This window comes from Macrobrachium nipponense, chromosome 10 (genome assembly GCF_015104395.2).
Source record: "Macrobrachium nipponense isolate FS-2020 chromosome 10, ASM1510439v2, whole genome shotgun sequence".
Lineage (NCBI taxonomy): Eukaryota > Metazoa > Arthropoda > Malacostraca > Decapoda > Palaemonidae > Macrobrachium > Macrobrachium nipponense.
The window spans coordinates 55,183,259-55,209,375 of record NC_087204.1 but is presented as its reverse complement, the minus strand read 5'-3'; the positions used below and the strand labels follow the sequence as shown (position 1 = coordinate 55,209,375).

The 26,117-nt window shown below is 37.0% G+C and overlaps 1 protein-coding gene across 2 annotated transcripts in view; it reads right to left on the bottom strand.

The window, feature by feature from the left end:
- The window catches only part of LOC135223625 (uncharacterized), a gene marked incomplete in the record, with an annotated part of 381,927 nt that overhangs the window by 137,468 nt on the left and 218,342 nt on the right, over positions 1 to 26,117 (bottom strand). For both annotated transcript variants that reach the window (XM_064262235.1, XM_064262236.1), the window contains 2 exon segments: positions 5,949 to 6,121; positions 15,010 to 15,166. In XM_064262235.1, the coding sequence (XP_064118305.1) occupies positions 5,949 to 6,121; positions 15,010 to 15,166 (330 nt within the window).

Below are 26,117 nucleotides of genomic sequence, written 5' to 3'. Positions count from 1 at the left end.
TAAGCATTTTAGCTGACGTTCTATGGATGGAAATGCTTGAAAAGCCACTGAATCCATCTGAATCCCCAGATACACGATGGACTGTGTGGGAATCAGATGGGACTTCTCAAAGTTGACCAGAAGGCCTAGGTCCTTCGTCAGCTGTAATGTCATGTGTAGGTCCTCCAGGCACTTTTCCTTTGACGTGGACCGGATAGACAGCCAATCATCTAAGTAGAGTGAGACTCTTATCTTCGAGAGATGGAGCAATCTTGCCACATTTCGCATCAGAAGCGTGAATATCATAGGGGCTGTACTCAGCCCGAAACAGAGAGCTCTGAATTGGAAGACCTGTCCTTTCAGAATGAATCTGAGAAATTCTGGACCGAGGGTGGATCGGAACATGGAAATAGGCGTCTTGGAGATCCAAGGACACCATCCAATCTCCTGGTCTCAGGGAAGCTAAAACAGACTGTGCAGTTTCCATCTTGAATTTTATTTTCCTTACAAAAAGATTCAGCCTGCTTACGTCTAGGACAGGTCTCCATCCTCCCGAGTGCTTCAGAACAAGGAAAGCCTGTTGTAGAAGCCTGGAGAGTTCCGTGATACAACTCCTTCTACTGCTCTCTTTTCCAACATTTGATCCAAAAGGTCTAATAAGGTCTGTTGCTTCGAATCCTGATAAGAGGGCGAAAGGTCTATTGGCTCTATGCTTAATGGAGGTTTCGATAGAAACAGGATCTTGTAACCTTTCTCAATCACTTCGAGTGACCAAGAGTTCGCCCCTCTTATCCTCCATGCTTCCGCGAAAAGAGCGAGTCTCGCCCCGACTGGTGCCTGGAGGGCCGAAAAGTCATTTCTTTCCCCTGGTTTTTGAGGGGGCTCTGCCCCTAGGGAAACTCCTCCCTCGAGCAGCAGCTCTCGAAGAGGCTCTTCCACGAAAGGGCTTATAATTCTTCCTAGAAGCTTGCGTGGTTCTTGAAGATATCTGATCAGTAGGATGTTTCGAAGACCGAGACAATAAGTCCTGCGTCGCTCATTCTTGGAGATTTACTGACAAATCCTTTACCATCGATTGAGGAAAAAGATGAGCAGAAAAGGGAGCGAACAACAATTCTGCTTTTTGTGCAGGCGACACTGACTTAGCTGTGAAGCTACAGAAAAATGCGCGTTTCTTCAGGACTCCCGACGCAAAAATGTAATGCCAGTTCGTCGGAGCCATCTCTTACTGCTCTGTCCATACATGACAAAATACTCGCTAAGTCCTCTAATGAAATAGAATCTGGGCTTCTAGACTGCACATCCAAGACGCCCAAACACCAATCTAAAAAGTTATTAAAAACTTCTAGAGTTTTGTAAAGGCCTTTGAGATGGTGATCTATCTCTGACATTGTCCAAGAAAACTTTTGCTGATGCCAGGTAAGATCTTCTAGGTGCCTCCACTAAGTTGGCGAAATCCCCTTGTGCGGAAGCAGGGATTCTTAAACCTGCTTCCTCTTCTGTCTCATACCACTTCCCTGATCTTCCACTAAGCTTTGTGGGGGGAAGTGCAAAAGAAGTCTTGCCCTTTGTCTTTTTGGATTCCATCCAATCGTGGATTTTTTTAAAAGCCCTTTTAGTTGAGAGTGAGGTGGCCATTTTAACAAAATTTGGAGTCTTCCTTGCCTTCGAAGAGGTTAGTTGCAAAGGTGGAGAGAGAGGAACTGGAGCTCGAAACTTCTCGGGAAACAAATCTTTTAAAAGACGAGTTAAAGTCTTATAATCCACAGAGGATGAGGTTGTAGGATCCTCCTCCTCTTCTGAGACAGGCTCGCTTGACGATTTCTCTTCTAATGGAGACGTAGGCTTATCCTGAATTGAACGAGAAGAAACCGAAGTTTCACCTCCCTTTCGAAACGTAGGTCTTGCACTTGAAATCAATTTTGAAGAGGAGAGCCGGCTATGTTCTCCTAACCTTGACTTTCTCTCCGAATTTTCCAAACTAACGTCATACAATTTCTCTTGACGAGCACCCATAATGTAGTTTCTACTACCTTGAAGCATATGGCGCTTATCCTTCTGACTAGCGACCTGTTCTTTTCTTCCCAAGGGGTGACTTTATGCTATCGGACACCTAGCGTCCTGGAAAGCGTCCTCATTTGCGTCCTGGAAGGCGTCCTCATTTGCGTCCTGGAAAGCGTCCTCATTTGCGTCCTGGAAAGCGTCCTGATATGAAGGACGACGAGCGTCCTTATTAGCACTACGCCTCGCGTCCTCAAAAGCGTCCTCATTTGCGTCCTGACGTGATGGACGTCGTGTAAACGCTCCTTTAAAACGGTCTTGAGTTGTAATACGCCTCGCGTCCTCAAAAGCGTCCTCATATCCTTCTTCTGAACTAATATCGTGAGTTTGAAGTCTATCCAGCCGACGTTTATGACACCGAGCATCCCGAGAAGCGTCCTTACAAGCGTCCTGATTAGCAAGGCGTTTCTTCTGTTGAATACTCTCTTCCTGTAAGCCAAGATCAATTCCTTCCAATTCTATTTCTGAGCGATCCTTCTGAACGTTCTTCGACTCTTGGAAAAGACGACGGCCGCCTGTGCGGCACCTATTGTCTTTTTCTCTTTCGCCAATAATTCTAGAGACTCTATCAGCAGGACTGCTTGCGCGTTCCTGATTGAGTCGATGAGGTCTAGAAGGCGACGAATCAGAAGATCACGAAGAACGAAGAGAAGCCGCAGGAGAACGTCTAGATTTCTTGACGGGTAGCCATAGATCTTTTTTACGACTACGCGATCTTTCTTCTTTCTTGGCGAAAAACGCATCCAACTGTTGACGAATCGCTACGAGGGTCTTTTTTGATGGTGAAGAACCATATGATGGAATGAACCTTTGAGAAGAAGATGGGCGAGGGGACGCCTTCTTCCTTCTCTCTGGATTCGAATCAGAACGCTCAGAAAGCGTCCTGAATCTCTTGTGTGGGATACTGTCTTCGAAGTCTTCCGGAGAAGACCGAAGCGTAAATCGAGGCGGAGGACGCTCTCGATCTCCCGATGAAGCGTCCTCTTCCGTAAGACCTTTCCTAAGAGGGCGAGAAAGACGACGGCCGCCAGTGCGACGTCTTACGTCTTCCTTACCACTCTCAATTGGAGAGGCTGCGTCCTCTTCCGTAAGACCTTTCCTAAGAGGGCGAGAAAGACGATGGCCGCCAGTGCGACGTCTTACGTCTTCCTTACCACTCTCAAATGGAGAGGCCTTCCGAGATTCCCACCCACAGTGAGGTGAGGACGTCTCGGAGGAAGAGAAGCATTCCTTCAAGATTCGAGCTTGCGCACGATCTTTGGCAGCCTGGGATGCGTCTTCAGGATCTGCCGAAGGGACGCCAGACCGGTGTTTAATTCCCGTAACCCTCCTTCGGCCTTCGACATGTCCATTCCCTGTGTTCTGGGAGTCCGACAGAGGTCTCAACCTGGAGGCATTATAGGACCGATCTGACGCCCCCTCCACATCACTAGGGGCACTAACATTATCACTACACTTTTGCACATTAGATTGTAGCACTCTCATTTTCGATTCAAGGTTCCGAAACGATTCCAAAATGGTAGAAAGGGCATTCCCTTCGGTAACGATCACTTCCTTATCTGAAGGTGAAATTATAGGGTTATGCGTAACATGTTCTACAGTTATGTTAGATTGAGCAACTTTATCACTTTGACTTTTAACAGAAGCACTCCTGGAGGAAGACCTCCTAATTCTGTCACGCTCAAGTCTACGAATGTAAGATTCATACGCCTTCCATTCGACATTAGTTAACACTTCACATTCTTTGCACCTATCATCCAACAAGCAAACATGCCCTCTACAATTCACACACACCGTGTGAGGATCTACCAAGGCTTTTGGTAGCCTCACCTTACATTCTTCTACACCACACACTCTGAAACTAGTAGAACTAGATCCAGACATCTCAATTCTAAGAAAAATCAAAAGCAAAATCAAAATCCAAACCACAATAGCGTATGCCAAATCACTAAGCCAAGTCCGAAACCAAAAGACAATCCAAATACTCAAGTGACAAATGGGGTTTTCAAAATCCTAGGCGGAGGTCTGTAAACAGTTGTTTACCGACCGGCGACAGAAGAAAATCTGAATAGAAAATGGGAATGGTTCCTGGTATCCGCCTCCCAGCGGCGGGAATGGGTACTAACCACCTAGCCGACCACTGCGTTTGCCGGGAGTTTCGAAATTCTGTCGGTCGTCAGAGAATACAGCTATATATATATCTGGCAGGTAAGTGTCATGAACAAAATGTACATATGTTAAATTATTTGTGGCTTTTCTATAAATGCTGAATTAGCATTGGAAAAGATTCTCTATGTATTAATACATCTAGGAAAGGGATAAAACATTGTTATTTTCAATTTCAAACAGTGAATTTTATGGCTGGCACTAAATCATTCAATTTAGACAGTAAATCATTTACATCGATACCACCAGGTAAGACTACTAAGATATCATCGACATATCGGTACCATGTTAAGGGGATAAGTGTGATATTCGGGAGGTGTTGTCTCTCAAAAATTTCATATGTAAGTTTGAAAGGAGAGGTGATAAAGGGTTACCCATGGCCATACCAAATATTTGTTGGTAATATTCTCCATTAAAAATAAATCTGCAATCACAAATACATAACTTAATTAAGGAAATTATGTGACTAACGGACATAGGCAATTCATGCAGTTGAAGTTCATTACTAAATATTCTAGCACAGAGTCAATAGGGACTTTTGTATATTTCTGGGCTCGGCTGTGTCGCTCCATGAATCTTTCTCAAGGCTGATTTAGTTGTTGTTATTGTGCTAGCTGCTAAACCTTGTTCAAATAAGGACCTGAAGAAGGTGATAGCCGCGTTAACAGTCATGGTCTGAATATTGGATGCGTTCAGGAATGCTTCCAATTTCTTAACTGCTGAATCATATTGGCGGAGGGTTTTTGATGTGGAAAAGGCTAATTGGAGAGGCTGCTGTGGTAGTGTATTTCACTCGCCCCAGATCCATACCGACACCTTTTAATAAAGGTGAGCAAGTCAGACTATTCTGGCATGTCCAATTTACCTTAGAAATAGCGCTAAAGGAACGTATTTCACTGGGCAACATGGCTTCCTCACCCAGAAATAGATTTTTCCTACATCAAAATCCCTTATATACATATGTATGTGTATATATATATATATGTGTATATGGTGTATATATATATAATATATATATATATATATATATATATATATATATATATATCTATATATATATATGAATGTATGTAATATATAATATATATATATATATAATATATTATATATATATATAATATATTAATATTATATATATATATATATATATATATATATATATATATATATATATATATATATATATATATAATGGCAGGGGTTCGGTTATCGGCCAAGCACTGGAACCAAAAATTGCTGCTAACCAAATAGTAAATGGCATTTACAACAATGAAAGTAGCTATGATCCACTTAACGGTGCTGTTAACCAATTAATGGCATCATTAACTGCTTAACTGTGCTATTAAGCGTGCTATCAGCACCGATAAACTGCCTAATAGCGCCAAAGATTTGGTTTATGCTCCCTGTATACACTATATTATTCAGGTTGTGAGAAAACAAAGGCTTTTCATTATTCATACACATTAAATCACAGAATAAATGTCCAACCTCAACTTGAATCTTGATGCTTCACATAGTTTCCATTAAAAACGGGGTTACAAATTAATGCTGTACATTACTATGGATACAAAAGTGTGTGCATATAGCAATTTTCTTCTTTTATCTGAACGACCAAAGACTATTTATGTGCTAATAGAGGCATATAAATAATTACTGGTTTATATGGAAAACCTTTTCCCCTTAAAAAACTAATTTTTCACAATAATGACAGAATCTTCACATCTTAAAAATAATACACATACCTGTCCATTTTTTAGATGATAGTATGCAATAGCTGTTCTAAAACACTGAGACAAGTACATTAAAGAACTATCTTGGGTTTCACTTTCTTGGCACTGGGCAATCTGTGTCTCAGCCTCTTTTACAATTTCAAATGATAAAAATTCTGGAACTATGAGCAACAGTTCAGTTACACCTGGAAATAAAGACAAAACTATTACTTATTAGAGAAAGAGGATGGGACATTATCACATTAAAAGTTACAGAAATTAAATCCCCTCATATACAGCTCCCACTCTAATACAATCTTTTTTTGTTATTAGTTTATCACAACACTACAACATTAAACAATAAAGGGTGGCTGCAAAGAAAACCAAGAAAAGTCACAACCCAAACTTGTGCTTTGACTGGTCAATCAACGATGGCGTGAAAAAAAGTTCTACTATATCAAATGCCAAATATAACAACACAAAATGCCCCTGACAGCACAACAACCACCTATACGTGATATATACTACTCACTTGTATCTTACACACATTCTTGAGATTAATAGATATTAATTATTATTAAAATAGTTTAATCAGACCACTAAGCTGAAAATCAGCTCTCATACGGCTGGCACAAAGGATTTGAATGAAATACCAGGTCTAGGCCAAAGGCCAAGCACTGGGACCAAATAGATTATTCAGTATGACAATGAATGAATGAATGAAAATGAAATTAAAAACTGCACAAAGGCATATGCTCTCATACTAGAACACACAGACACAGTAAATACATTAACTCATGTTTTCACACATACACACTAAAACGTTAATATAGGCAGTCTCCAGTTATGGGCAGGGGTTCCTTTCCAACAGGCTTGATGATAAGCCAAAATCGCCATTAACCAAAAATCAACAATTTATGGCACTTGTGGTGCCAATAACCACTTAACGGCACCTCTGTTAGTTATGTATCAGTGCCATTACTCTATTATCGATGCAGATAACCGGAAATCGACGCATTATAGCGCTGAAAATTATCAATTTTATGGCACTAGACAAGCGCCATAAAACTGGATCACCATTAACCACATCCACCGATAACAAGAGGGACTGCCTGTATTAAAATTGAGAGTAAATTAAGTAACAGTTGAATATATTGTTTTAAAATTCATTAAACACACTAAATGTTTCTCTTGCTTTTATTATTTACTTATAATTATAAAGCATTAATTAAATCACAGCACAGTTCCTCAGGAACATCAAAATTGGAACTACAGAAAATGCAAAAGATTCTGACAAAATTTCCTTTGTTTCTAAAACTTGATAGTCGCCGCTGGTCATACTTTGGGCACCACACTACATGTCTGGCTGCTTACATCACCTTGCAATATGAGTGCTCGGGAGCTTGACCATGTGGGCGGCTCATTAAGTGTCCAAGTCAGACAAGTATGGCCTATAAGATGTGCATGTCTCTATCTCTGATATGATAAACTCCACTGTCAAATATCAGGTTCTATTTGTATTATGTTATTATTTCCAGGTTCCTCATTCCATATAGTATACAGTTAACCCTCGTTAAACTGACACCAGTTATCTGGATATCAGATAAGACGGACACCAAAGAGCATCCGCTGATTTAATTAATATGATTATTTTCGTCCACGATTTACAATAGTTACTGCTCCTCCGCTCAATGTGTACCATTTTCATTTTTACTGACCAAAGATAAATAAACCTTTCATTTATATTTTTCATATAAAGTTTTGTATTTATACTGCACAAATCTAAAATGCTTTTAACTTGTAACTGATTTAACCCTTAAACGCCGAAGGGGTATATTAAAAATCGTCTTCCGTGTGCCGAGGCGGTCTCGGAGTGAGCGCGGAAGCAACAAAAATATTTTTTTCAAAAAATCACAGCGCACTTAGTTTTCAAGATTAAGAGTTCATTTTTGGCTCCTTTTTTTGTCATTGCCTGAAGTTTAGTATGCAACTATCAGAAATGAAAAAAAATTATCATATTATCATATCATAAATAATAATGCGATATATGATAGCGCAAAAACAAAATTTCATGTATAATTGTATCCAAATCGTGCTGTGCACAAAACGGTTAAAGGTAACGAGTTAATTTTTTTTCGTTGTAATGTACACTAAATTCCAATCATTTTGGTATACAACACATGAAAACGATAAAAGCAACACAGAGAAAATATTATCACAAAATAATGCATGAATTCGTAACGCGCGGACGTAAACAAATATTTTTTCAAAAATTCACCTAAATCTAAATATTGTCCTAGAGACTTCCAATTTCTTTCAAAATGAAGAAAAATGATTGAATATTACTACACTGTAAGAGTATTAGCTTACAATTGCAGTTTTCGACCATATCTGACGAGTTAAATTTAACCGAATGTCAAATTTTTATATTTATATATATTTTTTTATATGCAATTATTTCAGAAATTAGAAAAGCTACAGCCTTCAAATATTTTTCGTTTTATTCTACATGAAATTGCGCACATTTTCATATATAAAACTCTATGAAATGCCTAATATGAAACGGAGCAAATATTCCGAGAATGTGACGTACACATTTCGGAGATTTGTGGTGGAGAATCCGCGAGCGGAGGGAAGGAAAGTTTTTTTTTTTAAATTCACCATAAATCTAAATATTGTGCTAGAGACTTTGAATTTGTTTCAAGATTAAGATAAATGACTGAATATATTACTAGACTGTAAGAGTTTTAGCTTACAATTGCGTTTTTCTACTATTTCGGTAGAGTCAAAGTTGACCGAACGTGGTTTTTTTTTTTTCTATTTATCGTGATTTATATGCAAATATTTCAAAAATGAGAAAAGCTACAACCTTCAATTATTTTTTGTTGTATTTTACATGAAATTGCACACTTTTCATATATAAAAACTTTATGCAATGGCTAATTTAAAATGGTGCAAACATTACCACAATCGCACGTATGATTTTTTCGAAAGAGTTACAGCGCGGACGTAAAGAAAATGTTATTTTTTCATAAATTCACCATAAATCGAAATATTGTGCTAGAGACTTCCAATTTGTTGCAAAATGAAGGTAAATGATTGAATATTACTAGAATATAAGAGTTTTAGCTTACAATTGCGTTTTTCGACCATTTCGGAAGAGTCAAAGTTTACCCAAGGTTGAAAATTTGTCACTTATCATTTTTTATATGAAAATATTTCAAAACTGATAAAAGCTACAACCATGGGTTGTTTTTAGTTGTATTGTGCATGAAATTGCGCACATTTCTATATATAAAACTTTATGTAACGGCTAATTTTAAAATGGTGCAAACATTACCACAATCGCATGTATGATTTTTTTCGGAAGAGTTACCGCACGGACGTAAGGAAAAAGTTTTTTTCCATATTGTGCTAGAGACTTCCAATTTGTTGCAAAATTACGGTAAATGATTGAATATTACTGAAATATAAGAGTTTTAGCTTACAATTGCGTTTTTCGACCATTTCGGTAGAGTCAAAGTTGACCGAAGGTTGAAGTTTTGGCACTTATCGTTATTTATATGAAAATATCTCAAAACTGATAAAAGCTACAATCATGAGTATTTTTGTGCTGTATTCTACATAAAAATGCGCACATTTTCATATATAATACTTCATGTAACGGCTAATTTTAAAATGGTACAAAAATTATGTCAAAGTGACAAAATAATTTCCGAGATGTGTAACCAATACTTTTTAGTGCGGCAAGAAAGAAATTCGCGCTTGCACGCCTGCGTAATGATTGTAAACAAAACAACACCTTGATCCGTGAAATCCCAGCATCCCCCAAGGCGCGTGATTCAAGAGTTTTAGGCTGGTAGGCCTATAAGTATTTTTTCCGCGAATTTTTAAAAACTTTTGTATGTCGACGTAAAATACGTCCAGTCGGCACCCGAGAGACAAAAAATGTCGACGTAAAATACGTACACTCAGCGTTTAAGGGTTAACGTATGCACAATACGCAGTCAATATAACAAGCTATTAGCTGGAAGGTAGGAAGTGCCGTAGCCAACAGTTTTACCTATCTGCTGCCTGACTGGTAGCTACAGTACGATGCTTGTATGTTTTTAGGAAAGAAAGATATGATAAATGTAAACATTATGAAGACAAAAGCTTAGTTACCAAAACATACTTTTGTTTACATGGCAAATGACATGAGAGAGAGAGAGAGAGAGAGAGAGAGAAAAAAGAGAGAGAAAGAAGAAGAGGGAGAGGAGAGATAGAGAGAGAGAGAGAGAGAGAGAGAGAGAGAGAGAAATTGCCAGTTCTGCTATGTGGCTTAATTCTATCATCATTTATAGTGTATCATCTTTCATATTTCAACAGTTTTGAAAGGAATTCATTCTATTCTTCATATAATCAGTAAAATACATAAACTCTTGAAAACTACATATTGTATTAAAAAAACATGCACTTACAGACAGAATACAACAAAACCTGAATGATTAACTGGTTGCCATGGTGATCTGTTAGCCAATGATAGCCCTCTAGGTCTGTTCTATTTATATACACTTCAATAAAAAGGCTGCAAACTGCTGACAACATTTGTAACAATAAAGAACAACCATCTCCATGATCGATTTAATGAAATGTATTTTGTAGTCTTACTATTATTAAAATGTTTAAGTCAACTTACAATTATTCTGACCATGTACATTTTTGCATTTTATGGAATGTTCTTGTTTTAAAGAAAATGTGTTAGTGAACATATGGCCTCAACTGTCACACTATTTTATTATTGATGATCTTAATGATCTACATTCATTTAACAGTATTTTAATGCATAATAATAATAAACCTATAATGAATAAATGTCTAGAATCCACAAACACTTAGAACCCTTATAAAAAAAAAAAAAACTTAAAATTGCCTATTTTGTAAGTTCAAACTCAAGAAAAACACCTTAAAAATGCTTATACAGTTGACCCACCATATTTGCAGTCTCCAGATTCGCGGACTCACCTATTTGTGAATTCTTCTGGAACCTATCTAAAAATTATTCACATAAGACTTGCAGGTTTTTCCGTCGACAAATATTCACTAATTAGTGTATTTTGAAGTTGTTTTTATGACTAAATACATTTTATAATACAAAAATGACTTACTAATTTTCAAATATTAATATTGATTAATACTGTATTAAGTTTGATAAGATGAAATATTAAATAACAAAAATAATAATTTTTTTTTCTCTCTCTCTCTTACTGAGATTGTTTTTTGTATGATGAATAAATGATTTACTAATAATATCAATATAACAGCAATAATATTAATTCATTAAAGAAAACACTATAGTGAATTAGTAAGATTTTAGATTATAAATATAAATATTATGCAAGAAAATTTTATTATCCCAAGCTTTTATTTTCCAGACTTGGAGAGAGGGGGACAGCAATGGTTGGGGAGTGTTTTATCATATGTGGGTCTGTATAATTGTTGCCATCTTGGCTGTCAAAGGATATCCTCTCTCTCTCTCTCTCTCTCTCTCTCTCTCTCTCTCTCTCTCGTCTCTCTCTCTCTCTCTCTCTCTCTCTGTAAGGGGAATAATGCCTGCAGTGCACCTTTTTGCAGTGGACAGTAGGCTGCAACCTCTTTTAAAACCTTCTACTTTACTTCCTCTCAAACTGCCTTTCTACCACCTTGCCATCCCACTCTCTCTGATTTATTTTCGTCTTGTGACTGCAAGGATTTTCTCCTTGTACATCTTAAAAAAAAAAAAAAAAGTCATATATAAAATTTAGACAAGATTAGTGCAGGGAGCTGACAGCTACTTCATGTGTCAGAACAGAGGCTTTGCAACCTCTTAAAATAACGCAGGGCAGATGCTTGCAGGTTTCCAAAGACCAGGATTGGAGAGATCCTGGGGCAACCGGGGATGCATAAATGGAGTGTGGCTATTGTGCCCCATTAAGCTCACTCCTTCATGTAATGAATGACCACCCCTGCAAACACTACCCTTTGAATGAAGGCTAAACTGCTCTGAGGTTGCGGATCTTTTGTGCCTTTGACTGTGGAACTTCCTACCCATGGGGCCTGCTGGTGTGGCCATTGTGGCCATTCCTTGTTGATTTTCAGGGTTGGAGGAGAAGCATTCAGGTTATAAGATTCTGGCTGTTCATGGCTGTTGGAAGTTGAGTAGTTTAAGGGATGCTGCTGTTCACTTTTGGCAAAAAATCATTTGCTTAGGTAAATTGTGTTGCTCAGTTGGGAACTGCGACACGTTTGGGATCGTCTAACAACAGGGAGACTGTATGTTAGTGTGGCAGCGATAAAAGGTATCCTGGCTATGAACTATGGAAAACTGTGTGGATAAGCGGATGCGGCGAGTGTGGGAGTACTCAACCACCCCCCTTTTTTCCTTATCAACTGGTCACATTAGAAAGAATACTGAATTAAAAGCATAGATAGAAATATTGAAAACAATACACAAACAGAAATGACTCAAGAAAAGTTAAAATTAAAGCGCACATGCGAAATGCAGTGTAAATATGGGGTGCGTAGACTACAAAGAGGCATGCACATCAAAGCTAGGTAGTCTCAGTGTCTGTCTCTCCTGTCAACAAGAACAGGAGATAGCTAAATTGAGGAGGGAAGTAGAAGAATTAGCTAAGGAACTAAAGGAGTTGACAAAGGACAAACTCGAAGGCAAGAGAAGAGAAGACAGGATGGAAAAGGAAATTGGAGACCTACAAAGAGAAGTTACAAACCTTAAGAAAGAAAAACAGAAATTGAACGACGACATAGTAAAAAACGGAGAGTGTATAGTCGAGATTTGAAAACAATTGCTAAAGACCAGAACCAGAAATGAAACAGAAACAAGTAATAGACAAGGCACAAAGAAAGAAGCTTACTAAGATAAAAATAATGAATTTAAGAGAGCTGGTGGCAAAAGAGTGATAGCAGCCAGAAAACACGACTGTCCGCCAAAAGGAATCAACACAACAAATAGATTTGCTGGAGACTCGTTAGTAAAAGATCAGGGGTTAAATTTTACGGCCAAAAATAAAGTAAGAGAAAAGTTAATTCTTACCAAGGTGCAGGAGCAAAGAAGATAGCCAAGGCAGTGAAAATAATCAAGGTAAATAATAGAAAAAGTGTAATCATAGTGCAGGGAGGAGGAAATGACCCGTTTCTAAAAGATGGAAGAACTGGGCAGAGAGAAGGTCTTGTAGCCAGCCTGACGAATGTTATAGAGAACATCCGTGAGAAAACTGATAACGGCATTTTTATAGGACTTCTGCCCAGAACCAATGTAAGCCACTAAATCCCTAAGCAAGGCAATTGGAATCAATGACGGACTGGAGCTAATATGCCAAGAAAAAGGTGTTAGGTTCGTAAACTTTTTGGACAGATTTATAGGGAATAGTAAAGTATATAACAGAGATGGGACTCACTTGAATTTCGGAGGAAAATTAATAGGAAACCTTCTCAACGAAACCCTCATGAAACACCTTAGTAAACAGAACATTCAAGGGAGGAAGTCAGAAAGCACCCAGAATCTGGTTAGTAATAGCACTGCAGGCAACAGTGACAGTAAGGGAAACTAACAAAACCACAGAGGACAAAAGAGAAGATAGAAAAGTCCCTCAGAGTGGCGCAGTTTAATGAACAATCTATTTGGAGCAAAGTAGATCTTTTCAAAGCACTGGTAGCAAGTGAGGAATTAGACATATTCGGTATCACAATAACATGGATACAAGAGGCAACACGAGACTTTGTAGGAGTACCAGATAGCTGGATATAAATTGTTCAAATTCATACATCATTTTGTGATAATATTTTTCCGGTGTTGCTTTTATTGTTTTACAATGTATTATTATCAAAAAGATTGGAATTTAGTGTACAATACAACGAAAAAAAAGAAACTCGTTAGCTTTTACCGTTTTTTGCACAGCGTGATTTTAATACAATTATGTATGAATTTTCTTTTTTTCGCTACTATATATCGCATTATTTACATATGATAATGATATTATTTTTCATTTCTGATGATTGCATACTAAACTTCAGGCAATGACAAAAAAAAAGGAGCCAAAAATGAACTCTTAATCTTCAAAACTAAGCGCGCTGTGATTTTTTTAAAAAATTATTTTTTCCGCTTCCGCGCTCACTCAAAACTGGCTCCGGCATTCGGGGGAGTTTTTTATTTTTACCGCTTCAGCGTTTAAGGGTTAATATGCTTCATCCAATAAATAATCTAAATCCTCCAACTTAAAGAACTTTAGCTCATGATACATACACTGGCTCAATTACAGACTAAATGAGATCTTCACATATAATTGCCTAATGTTGACAACTATAACCCTTTTGCACACATGCCAAAAATATAAGGGTGTAAGGTACATCACTTTTCCCCAGGGTCGAAAAGAACACGCGTATGGAAAAGTTTTTTGGTAAAATTCAGTACATCCGAATTATAACTGATATACGCTTCTGGTTAGTGTTATTATGTCGGCAAATGATTGACTTATTTCCTAAAGCAATTAGAACATCTTTACGAGGCTTAGAAATAATAAAAACGAGGTGATGAACGTGAAATTTTTAAGAAAAATCATTGACATTTTTTGGAAATAATCATGAAAATTATAATACATAATTAGGTTTGGGGAGTTTGTTTTATACCTAAATTGTGTAGAAATGTTTTATCTTTCACGTGGAAGCAATAATTTTGCTATAAATGTGTTTGCTAATGAGCTGTAATTGATTAAAAAATGATCATTTTTTACGGAGTACATTTTCAGATTTTCCAACTTACTTATGTTGATGTTTTGTATCATAGCTAAGTAAGCTAGTGGTGTCAGGTTTGCTTTTTCTTCGAGATTCATCATCTGTCAACCCAATGGCATCAACTATATTTTCTAGGATTAAGCCCTTTTTTTCGTGAATTTTCCCTGTGCACTTACAGAAAGAAATTTATTGATGCACTACGCGTCATCAGATCACGAGAGTTAATCTCATAATGCTATAGTAAAACTAAGCTGAGGGAGAAGCTGGAATGGGACCGGTTCCATTTTCAAATCTACAGCACTTACATATGTATTACAAAACTCACCTTTAATAAAATACATTTTATTGGAGTGTCTACTAGCCATGGATATCAGCACTTTCCAGGAACGAACTGTAGGGATCACAAAGCCTGACAACTGGTACACATATGCGGTAGATGCCAGGGCTTCAAAACAAGCAGATGCATCTTCCAAAGTCACACCCTAAAAAATGTAAAAGTTTCCTTTATACAATTCTCAAAAATCATATATGCTTGGTGAGGTTAACTTTCAATTAAATTACAAACTGTGATATTAACTCTTGAAACAAGTGAATATAAACATGAATTTGGACATTTACACCTTTCAAGTACAAAGGAAAAAGGTTATGATTAACAGATTTGCCTGTGGGATCTGATTTCAATAAAATATTAACACTGAAATACAATATGTAGTAACTAAAAGAGGCAGACAGTTAGGTGGATAGACAAGGGAATAAGCTGTAAATTAAAAGGGCAGAGAGTTATAACTAATACAACTCTACTTCAAAAACAAATGAGAGTAGTAAGGGACCATGGCATCTCATAATTGCAGGAATACAAAAAGCTAATTTCTATTAAGTAAGATGACTCAGAGGCATCATCATTTCCTTCTAAAATATCTTACACATATTTTATCTGACCATCAATCATTAACCCTCTTACACCGAAGCGGTAAAAAAAAAAAATTGTCTCCCGTGTGCCGGAGGTGTTTCAGAGTGAGCGCGGAAGCGGAAAAAATATTTTTTTCAAAAAATCACAGCGCACTTAGTTTTCAAGATTAAGAGTTCATTTTTGGCTCCTTTTTTGTCATTGGCTGAAGTTTAGTATGCAACCATCAGAAATGAAAAAAATTATCATTATCATATATAAATTATGCGATATATGATAGCGCAAAAACGAAATTTCATGTATAATTGTATTCAAATCGCGCTATGCGCAAAACGGTTAAAGGTAACGAGTTAATTTTTTTTCGTTGTAATGTACACTAAATTCCAATCATTTTGGTATACAACACATTGTAAAACAATGAAAGCAACACAGATATTATCACAAAATAATCCATGAATTCGTAACGCACGGACGTAAACAAATATTTTTTCAAAAATTCACCATAAATCTAAATATTGTCCTAGAGACTTCCAATTTATTTCAAAATGAACACAAATGATTGAATATTACTATACTGTAAGAGTATTAGCTTACAATTGCAGTTTTCGACCATATCTGACGAGTTAAAGTTGACCGGATGTCATTTTTTTATATATATATTCTATATGCAATTATTTCAAAAAAAAAAGAAAAGCTACAACCTCCAATATTTTTTTCGTTTTATTCTACATGAAATTGCGCACATTTTCATATATAAAACTCTATGAAATGCCTAATATGAAACAGAGCAAATATTCCGAGAATGGGACGTACGCATTTCAGAGATTTGTGGCGGAGAATCCGCGCGCGGAGGGAAGGAAAGATTTTTTTTTAAATTCACCATAAATCTAAATATTTTGCTAGAGACTTTGAATTTGTTTCAAGATGAAGATAAATGACTGAATATACTAGATTGTAAGAGTTTTAGCTTACAATTGCGTTTTTCGACCATTTTGGTAGTCAAAGTTGACCGAACGTGGTTTTTTTTCTATTTATCGTGATTTATATGCAAATATTTCAAAAATGAGAAAAGCTACAACCTTCAATTATTTTTTGTTGTATTTTACATGAAATTGCGCACATTTTCATATATAAAACGTTATGTAACGGCTAATTTAAAATGGTGCAAACATTACCACAATCGCACGTATGATTTTTTCGGAAGAGTTACCGCGCGGATGTAAAGAAAATGTTATTTTTTTCATAAATTCACCATAAATCGATATATTGTGCTAGAGATTTCCAATTTGTTGCAAAATGAAGGTAAATGCTTGAATATTACTAGAATATAAGCGTTTTAGCTTACAATTGCATTTTTCGATCATTTCGGTAGAGTCAAAGTTGACCGAAGGTTGAAATTTTGGCAATTATCGTTATTTATATGAAAATATCTCAAAACTGATAAAAGCTACAACCATGGGTTGTTTTTATTTGTATTGTGCATGAAATTGCGCACATTTCCATATATAAAACTTTATATAACGGCTAATTTTAAAATGGTGCAAACATTACCACACTCGCATGTATGATTTTTTTCGGAAGAGTTACCGCGCGGACGTAAGGAAAAAGTTTTTTCATAAATTCACCATAAATCAAAATATTGTGCTAGAGACTTCCAATTAGTTGCAAAATTAAGGTAAATGATTGAATATTACGTACTAAAATATAAGAGTTTTAGCTTACAATTGCGTTTTTCGACCATTTCGGTAGAGTCAAAGTTGACCGAATGTTGAAATTTTGGCAATTATTGTTATTTATTTAAAATATCTCAAAACTGATAAAAGCTACAATCATGAGTATTTTATTGTTGTATTCTACATAAAATGTGCACATTTTCATATATAATACTTCATGTAACAGCTAATTTACAATGGTACAAAAATTATGTCAAAGTGATGAAAAAATTTCCGAGATGTGACACAGATACTTTTTAGTGCAGCAAGAAAGAAATTCGCGCTTGCGCGCCTGCGTAACAATTGTAAACAAACAAAACAACACCTTGATCCGTGAACTCCCAGCATCCCCCAAGGCGCGTGATTCAAAAGTTTTAGGCTGGTAGGCCTATAAGTATTTTTCCGCGTATTTAAAAAAAAACTTTTGTAAGTCGACATAAAATACGTCCAGTCGGCACACGGGAGACAAAAAATGACGTAAAATACGTCCAGTCGGCGTAAGAGGGTTAATACACTAATAGTTAGAAAAACTGAATATAACATTGTAGTTTCAATACCTACTCTTACAAACAAAAGTGTTTTATTTTATCCTCATTATAGGTTGTGGCTGTTCTTCATGGTCTTCAATAAATAGGTTTTGATGCAAAAAATGACTATTTTTGGTAGCCACTGTGAGTTCCAAAAGTAGTTAGTTACACTTTGATGGTCCACCAGGGCTACATAAGACAGACCAACCAATTACAAAGAATTCTCTTATAGTTAGTCTTGGCAAGAATAGTGCTGCTGGCTCAGATAGAGTATAAATGACTCAGGAAAGGAGGACTCTATCTCCTGTACACAATGACTGCCTCAGTTTTCCCTTCATCCTACTTGCACAGAAGTGACAACAGCATGTATATCAGCTATCTCCTTCAATACATGCCATATGTGCAAGATAAATGTTCACCCAAGTCCCATGCCTTTTCATCAGGGGAAGTGTGGGGGTTTCAGGACTCCCAAAAAACTACCAAAAACAGTTTTATTCTAAGTCAAAACCTTTTTTTTTATAGGGTAGCCACTGATTGTCCTCAAAGGAGCTGACAAAAGACATTGAGGTGATGAAAATGGAATAGCTCCTAATAAATAAATCCCAGCACCCCAGATTAATTTTTGGTCCAAAGTATAGTAGTTACAGGTGATTAACCATTTTCTTTATACAGGATACACATTAGGGTTTGGCAATAAAGAACAGGAAACAATACGAAAACCTAAACAGTAAGACCTCAATCTTACGTGATTCAAGTTGTGCAAATTCACAACAGCGCAAACTTTTCATTGAAACCTTTCTAATTATCATAAGCGAGTTTTTCACAGACCCGCAAACATTCGCAAATCCTTGAGAAACCGTGAAGTTTTTTTAATTTTTTATGTAATTTATAGGTTTTTAAGCTCTTATGTGTAAATTAAACATTAAATAAAAATAATTATTCTCAATCTCTCTCTCTCTCTGTTTTAACTGATGATGAGAATTTTTATGGTACATATACAGTGGTCCCCCCATATTCGCGGGGGATGCATACCAGACCCCCCCGCGAATAGTTAAGAAATCCCGCTGAATGTTTGGAACCCCTCTTAAAAATGCTCATAAACTGTCCTGGACATGCAAACACCAAAGTATCCCTTAAAGACCATCCTTCATCAAATATATATAAAATATCCTATTATGGTTCATATTAATCTTTGAAATATTAATACTATTTTAAAGTAAATCTTACATTTTATGTTTATACATAAATACATACTATGTATGTACTGAATGACTTAGTTACGTATGTGAAAATAATTCAGTCCCCCCATAAGTATTCGGTCATGCACGTTTTCTTTCATACTGTTACTATTTGAGACATTCATTTTCTTTTTACAATGGAATGTGAAATCACAAATACCAAATGTCTACTTAAAGTATTATCCTACATCAAATATACCATTGAATTGGTATTATTAATATCATTTTAAAGTAATCTTAAACATTTTACCATTAGAAATATATAAACAGCCAATAGCAGAGAGGAGAGAGAGAGAGAGAGAGAGAGACGAGAGAGAGAGAGAGAGAGAGAGAGGAGAGAGAGAGAGAGAGGGTTGTCCTTATTTAAAAGAGTGAAATGGATAGATTATTGTACTTCTTTAAAATACTATCACATGTGAATTTTGAGATTAGTTATATTATTATTATTATGCGAAAATATTAATAAACATACACATGTACCATAGAAATTATCTCATATATATCAGCAAAAGAGAAAGAGATGGCAACACTGGATTTGATAGTTGGAACCCATCCAACAAGCTGGCTACGCAACAAGACACGGGGTTACATAATTCTTTTTATTTATAAACTAAAATCTTGCTAATTCACTTTAGTATTTTCTTTAATGAATTTATATTATTGCTGTTTACATTAATATTGATATTTGAAAATTAGTAAATCATCATCCAAAAAAAATACATCGCTTTAAGAGAGAGAGAGAGAGAGAGAGAGAGAGAGAGAGAGATTATCGTAGTATTTGTAAAATACTTTCACATATGATTTTTGTAATTACACTTATTAGTATTATTATTATTTGAAAATATTAATAAACATATTACGCATATTATGTACCATAAAAATCTCTCATCTCAGTAAAAGAGAGAGAGAGAGAGAGAGAGAGAGAGAGAGAGAGAGAGAGAGAGAGAGAGAGAAGAGAGAGAGGGTGGAAATCTCATGAGCAGTTGATGGCAACAACATATCAGCTCCTTCCCCCTCCGGTCACTTAACTTGATACGTATATCTGAGTTTTTTTTAGAAAGAATCTGACTGGGATTTCCTTCATTCTTCCATAATTTTTTAAATTTATAAGCAAAAATCTTACTAATTCACTATGGTATTTTCTTTAATGAATTGATATTATTGCTGTATAAATTAAATTATAATATTGAAAATAGTAAATCATTTTATATTTTATCGTACAAAAAAACATACATCTTTGTAGTAGAGAGAAAGAGAGAGAGAATTATTATTTTTATTATGTGATATTTAAACTTATTAAACTTACTAATACAGTATTAATAAAAATTAATATTTGAAAATTAGTAAATCATTTTTTTATCATAAAAATGTATTTAGTCATGAAAATAAACATCAAAATACACTAATTAGTGATTAGTTTCGTGGGAAAATTCCGCGAACTGGGCGAGCCCGTCCGCGAATAATTTCTAGATAGGTTCCTAAGAAAAACCCGCGAATGTGTGAGTCCGCGAATCCGGAGAACGCGAATACGGGGGGAACACTGTATATGTATATTAATATTTTCAAATATTATTATTATTAATAATAATAATAATAATAATAATAATAATAATAATAATAATAATGTGCCGTGGCAGAGTGGGTTAGGTCATCAATGAACTGGTTAAGCAACATTGGGGCTGGTCAGTCGTTAGATGGGTGACCGCTCTCATCGGCGTTGATTCCTTGGAAAAGGATCTTTACCATAAATTCCTCAGTCTACTCAGCTGTAAATGAGTACCTATTCCTGATGGGGTAGGGTCCAGCTATGGGTTAAATAGCAAAACTCACCAATGATGGAAAGAAATGAAGATTAAACAACAATGACGTAAATGGAACCTCTGACAACAGAGGAGCTTCGTCCAGCAGCCAGGTATTCAGCCCAATTGAAGGGGAAGACAGTCAGGTACTTGGAGGTCGTATTCCAGCAACTGACCACCACAACGACAGTAACCAACAGCCAGAGACTGGAATTACAGAAGCAAACCAGAGGAAGAAATGGACAAGAGAAGAAAATAAGGAAATATGGAGATGCTACATCAGAAGCAACCCGATGGAGAGGGGATATAGAAGAAGGTTGGTCAACATCTGGAATAAGAGGAATAACACCCCCCAAACAGAGAAGAGGCTGGCAGACCAAGTAAGGAACATAAAGAAAAAGAACTGGCTCTCCCCAACATAGAGAGAAGAACTGGAAAGGGAAATGACACAAGGCAACAAATTACAAGAAGACGAACTGAGAGACAATGCCACAGAAGACAACAGGGATGATGAGGTATCAAACAACGACACACAAAGAAACACTAACGAAGTAACAGAGAGGACGGAATGGGTAGAAAAGATCAGACAATGGATGGAGCCAGATACAGAGAGAACAAGGATACCCTCCATGAAAGCCTACAACAACAAGAAATTAAGTGAGAAAACAAGTGAGGTCATTGAAATAATGGGAATAATACACACCACCAGTATCACAGAAACATATAACTTGGCATATGCAGGAGCAAGAATAGTAGCAGAACTGATGGAGATACGAACACCAACACCACCAGCACAACCAACCCAACAGAAACCAAAACAGCAACTGCCTTGGAAAAGGCGCCTGGAAAAGCAGTTTACGTAAAGTCTGACTTTAGTAAACTGAAGGAAATGGCAGAAAAAAGGCTAAGAAGCAAGAAAACAAGGGAGGAATTGAACAAGAAATACAAAGTACAGGAGAGGGGATTAAACAACACAATAGAAGATGTAAAACAGAGGCTTAAGGCCAAAGCACATAAGATCCAATGGTACATGAACAGGAATAAAGGATACCAACAGAACAAACTATTCGGAACCAACCAGAAAAGACTAAGCAGCCAACTAAGAGGGGAAGACAACCACCACGAAATTCCTGAAGCCAAACCAAGTAAGAGTCTCTGGGAAAACATATGGAGCAATCCGGTATCACATAACAAGCATGCAACATGGCTCCAGGAGGTTAAGGAAGAAGAAACAGGGAGAATAAAACAAAGATTCACTGAGATCATGACAGAACAGCACGAACAACTCCAGCATTGTATCACAAATCACCATGCACCCAAATGGATGACAACAGGAAGAACATCCTTAGTACAGAAAGACAAGAGTAAGGGAAATATAGCCAGTAACTACAGGCCTATCACCTGGCTACCAATAATGTGGGAGTTACTAACAGGTATCATCAGTGAAAGGCTATACAACTACCTAGAGGATATAAACACCATCCCCCACCAACAAAAATGCTGCAGAAGGAAGTGCAGGGGCACAAAAGACCAGCTCCTGATAGACAAAATGGTAATGAAGAACAGTAGGAGAAGGACAACCAACCTAACCATGGCATGAATAGACTATAAGAAACCTTCGACATGATACCACACACATGGCTAATAGAAAGCCTGAAAATATATGGGGCAGAGGAAAACACCATCAGCTTCCTCAAAAATGCGCAACTGGAATACAATACTTACTAAGACTAGCAGAGGTTAATGTCAGGAGAGGGATCTTCCAGAGCAACTCACTATCCCCACTACTCTTTGTAGTGGCCATGATTCCCATGACAAAAGTACTGCAGAAGATGGATGCTGGGTACCAACTCAAGAAAAAAGGCAACAGAATTAACCATCTGATGTTCATGGATGACATCAAGCTGTATGGTAAAAGCATCAAGGAAATAGATACCATAATCCAGACTGTAAGGATTGTATCTGGAGACATCAGGATGGAGTTTGGAATAGAAAAATATGCCTTGGCCAACATACAAAAGGACAAAGTAACAAGGACTGAAGGGATAAAGCTACAGATGGGAACAACATCAAACACATAGATGAGACAGGATACAAATACCTGGGAATAATGGATGGAGGGGATATAAAACACCAAGAGATGAAGGACACGATCAGGAAAGAATATATGCACAGATTCAAGGCGGTACTCAAGTCAAAACTCAATGCCAGAAATATGATAAAATCCATAAACACATGGCCAGTGCCAGTAATCAGATACAGCGCAGGAATAGTGGAATGGACAAAGGCATAGATCAGAAAATGAGGAAACATATGACAATACACAAAGCACTACACCCAAGAGCAAATACTGACAGACTATACATAACACGAAAGGAAGGAGGGAGAGGACTACTAAGCATAGAGGACTGTGTCAACATCGAGAACAGAGCACTGGGGCAATATCTGAAAACCAGGGAAGCTGAGTGGCTCAAGAGTGCAAGGGAAGAAGGACTGATAAAAGTAGACGAAGACCCAAGAAATTTACAGACAGAGGAGAATGCCCAAAAGAACAGAGGAATGGCACAACAAACCAATGCACAGACAATACATTACACACGACAATGGCTACAGAGGGTAGAGCTCAAGAAGGAAACTGAAGGAATAATAACAGCGGCACAAGATCAGGCCCTAAGAACCAGATATGTTCCAAGAACGATAGATGGAAATAACATCTCTCCCATGTGTAGGAAGTGCAATATGAAAAACGAGACCATGAACCACATAGCAAGCGAATGTCCGGCACTTGCACAGAACCAGTACAAATTGGAGGACTGCGATAGACCCATAATAATAATAATAACTATAATAATAACAATATAACTGTATTACAAAATTCGTATGAAAATATCTTTCCTTCCCTCATTTTTTGTTTAACTTGCTCAAAGGCAGAGCTATCAAATATGTCAATTTAATGTGACAGGTGGGAGAGTATTGCTATTAGCAGGTCAGCGAATTCTTGTAATTCACTCTCTGTCTGTCTGTCTGTCTCTCTCTCTCTCTTTCTCTGCCTATCTCTTTCTCTCTCATTCTGTAATAATTTGTAAATAATTTCACACTATTAAGTAAGGACAATTTATCTCTCTCTCTCTCTACTCTCTCTCTCTCTCTCTCTCTCTCTCTCTCTCTCTCTCTCTCTTGTTCGTAGTTAGTGGTAGATAATTTTAAAATGATCTACAGTACTCCCTCACTTTTATGCAGTATTAGGTTTCAGAACTTGCCATGGAATTGCAAAATTCCCCTCTAAAAATAACGGTCCCAATGTTTTCATCTTCGGCAAGAAAGGATAGGGGATAGGGAACATTGGAAACTATGAACCACTTAAAAAACCAAAAGAAAATCACCCAAATCAGGGTTGAAATTAGTCATGTCTAAAGGAAGAACAGAGACAATAAAAAATGCATACAGGCAGTCCCAGGTTATTGGCGGACTCGGTTATCGGTGATCCAATTTTATGGCACCACAATGGGACAAGTTCCAATTATCAGTGACACAAGGGTGCTTATGGGGCCATAAGGCTGCTCATGGTGGCTAAGGGTGCTTATGGCACGCCATAAGCGTGCTTATAGCGCCAACAACTGGTTAATGGCGCTATAAGCGCCATAAATCACTACGTTTCAGTTAATGGTGGTTTTTGCTTATCAGCACACCCCCGGGAACAGAATCCCAGCCGATAACCGGGGACTGTGTATCTGCCAACTGAGACAGTGAGGCAAGCTCCAGATACAGAGACATACCCAGGAATACCAGTGATGATATCATGGGATGCCTATGGTAAGCATCAGACATTTGGATGGGAGTAGGTAAAGGGATTTGCCATGATACTACCACAAAAGTGAGATGACTGCCAGAGACATCTGCACAACACTAGAAGTGGTGGAAGAGGAAAAGCCATGAGTAAAACCAGGTAAAGTTGTCAAAGGTGAGGAAGACTAGGCCATAGAGGTAGAATAATGATACAGGATGATTGAACAACTAAGGTGCTGAAGTACAGAAATTACTGAAGTAAATGGAATATTATGTCCATAATCCCTAGATAACTCAATTGCGTCACACACATTACTGTCACTCTTTCCAGAAGAGGATAGCATGTGAGCCAGTTGAAGCGAGTGTTTAACTCTACCTAATAAATCCTCCTGAGAATTCATCAAATTAAGACGGTATACAAACAACTGGTTGAGAGAGGATGGCAAAGGACAGAAATTTTACCCATGACACACCTTGGTTACCTGGCAAAGGAGAAGACCTACTGATAGAGAGCAGTTCAGAGGAAGGGTTACAGGCAGATGAAAGCATCAACATTTCTCTCACAGGGGAAACCAAAAAAAGGTAGATCACTATCAGGGGAACAGCGATCTTTACCCATAATACACTCAGTCAAATGCCTAACTGATGAAAGATGTAAACCAATATCTTACTACATTTTACCTATCCTTTTCTCCTGAACCCCACAGGGAGCATAAGAAGCCAGAGCAACACTGGAAGAGGAACAAGGAAATTGTTCATGCCAAAGAGGAAAAGACAAGCAAAACATCTCGCTCACATACTGAAGAAGAAAATTCACTCTAATTAGCCAAGTTAGTGAAGGAGAGAGAGAGAGTTGCTTAGGAAGGAGTGCCCTGTTTTGCCTGACACAGTGCCCCAGGCTACGATCTATGAGCAAAGGAATCTTCATTTATGATTAAATTATGATAATATAACATAGTTTTGATTTATTAATACCCAAAAAGAAATATGTAGTTCATAATAAACATTAATTATTAACATTGTCTTTGTAAAAATATAAAGAAAAACTTTGAACTCCCCATATCTCAAAACTATACTTATTGACCTTCAAATTCAATCTTCTCCCTTAGTTTTAAAGCTATAGCATTACAATTTGATGTATAAATTAGAAAGACATTATAGAACAATCAAATGAAGCCCTTTCTTCCAATTTTTGTTTCATTTTTTTTTTCTGAAATTTTTTTCCTGATCTATAGGGTATATTATTTACCATAATGAAAAATTTCATATCTAGCCCAAAAATAACTTTTAGAAAAAAACTCTTCACTTGATTGGAGGTCTACATCAGGTCTATATATGGTAGTAATCCCAGGTCTTAATATTAAATATCAAGGGAGGAGATAGAATTTGAAAAATGGTTATTTTTGGGATAAATCGCCCTGGAGTCACAAAACCGAAGGTCAGAGACGAAAATCATATGCGGTT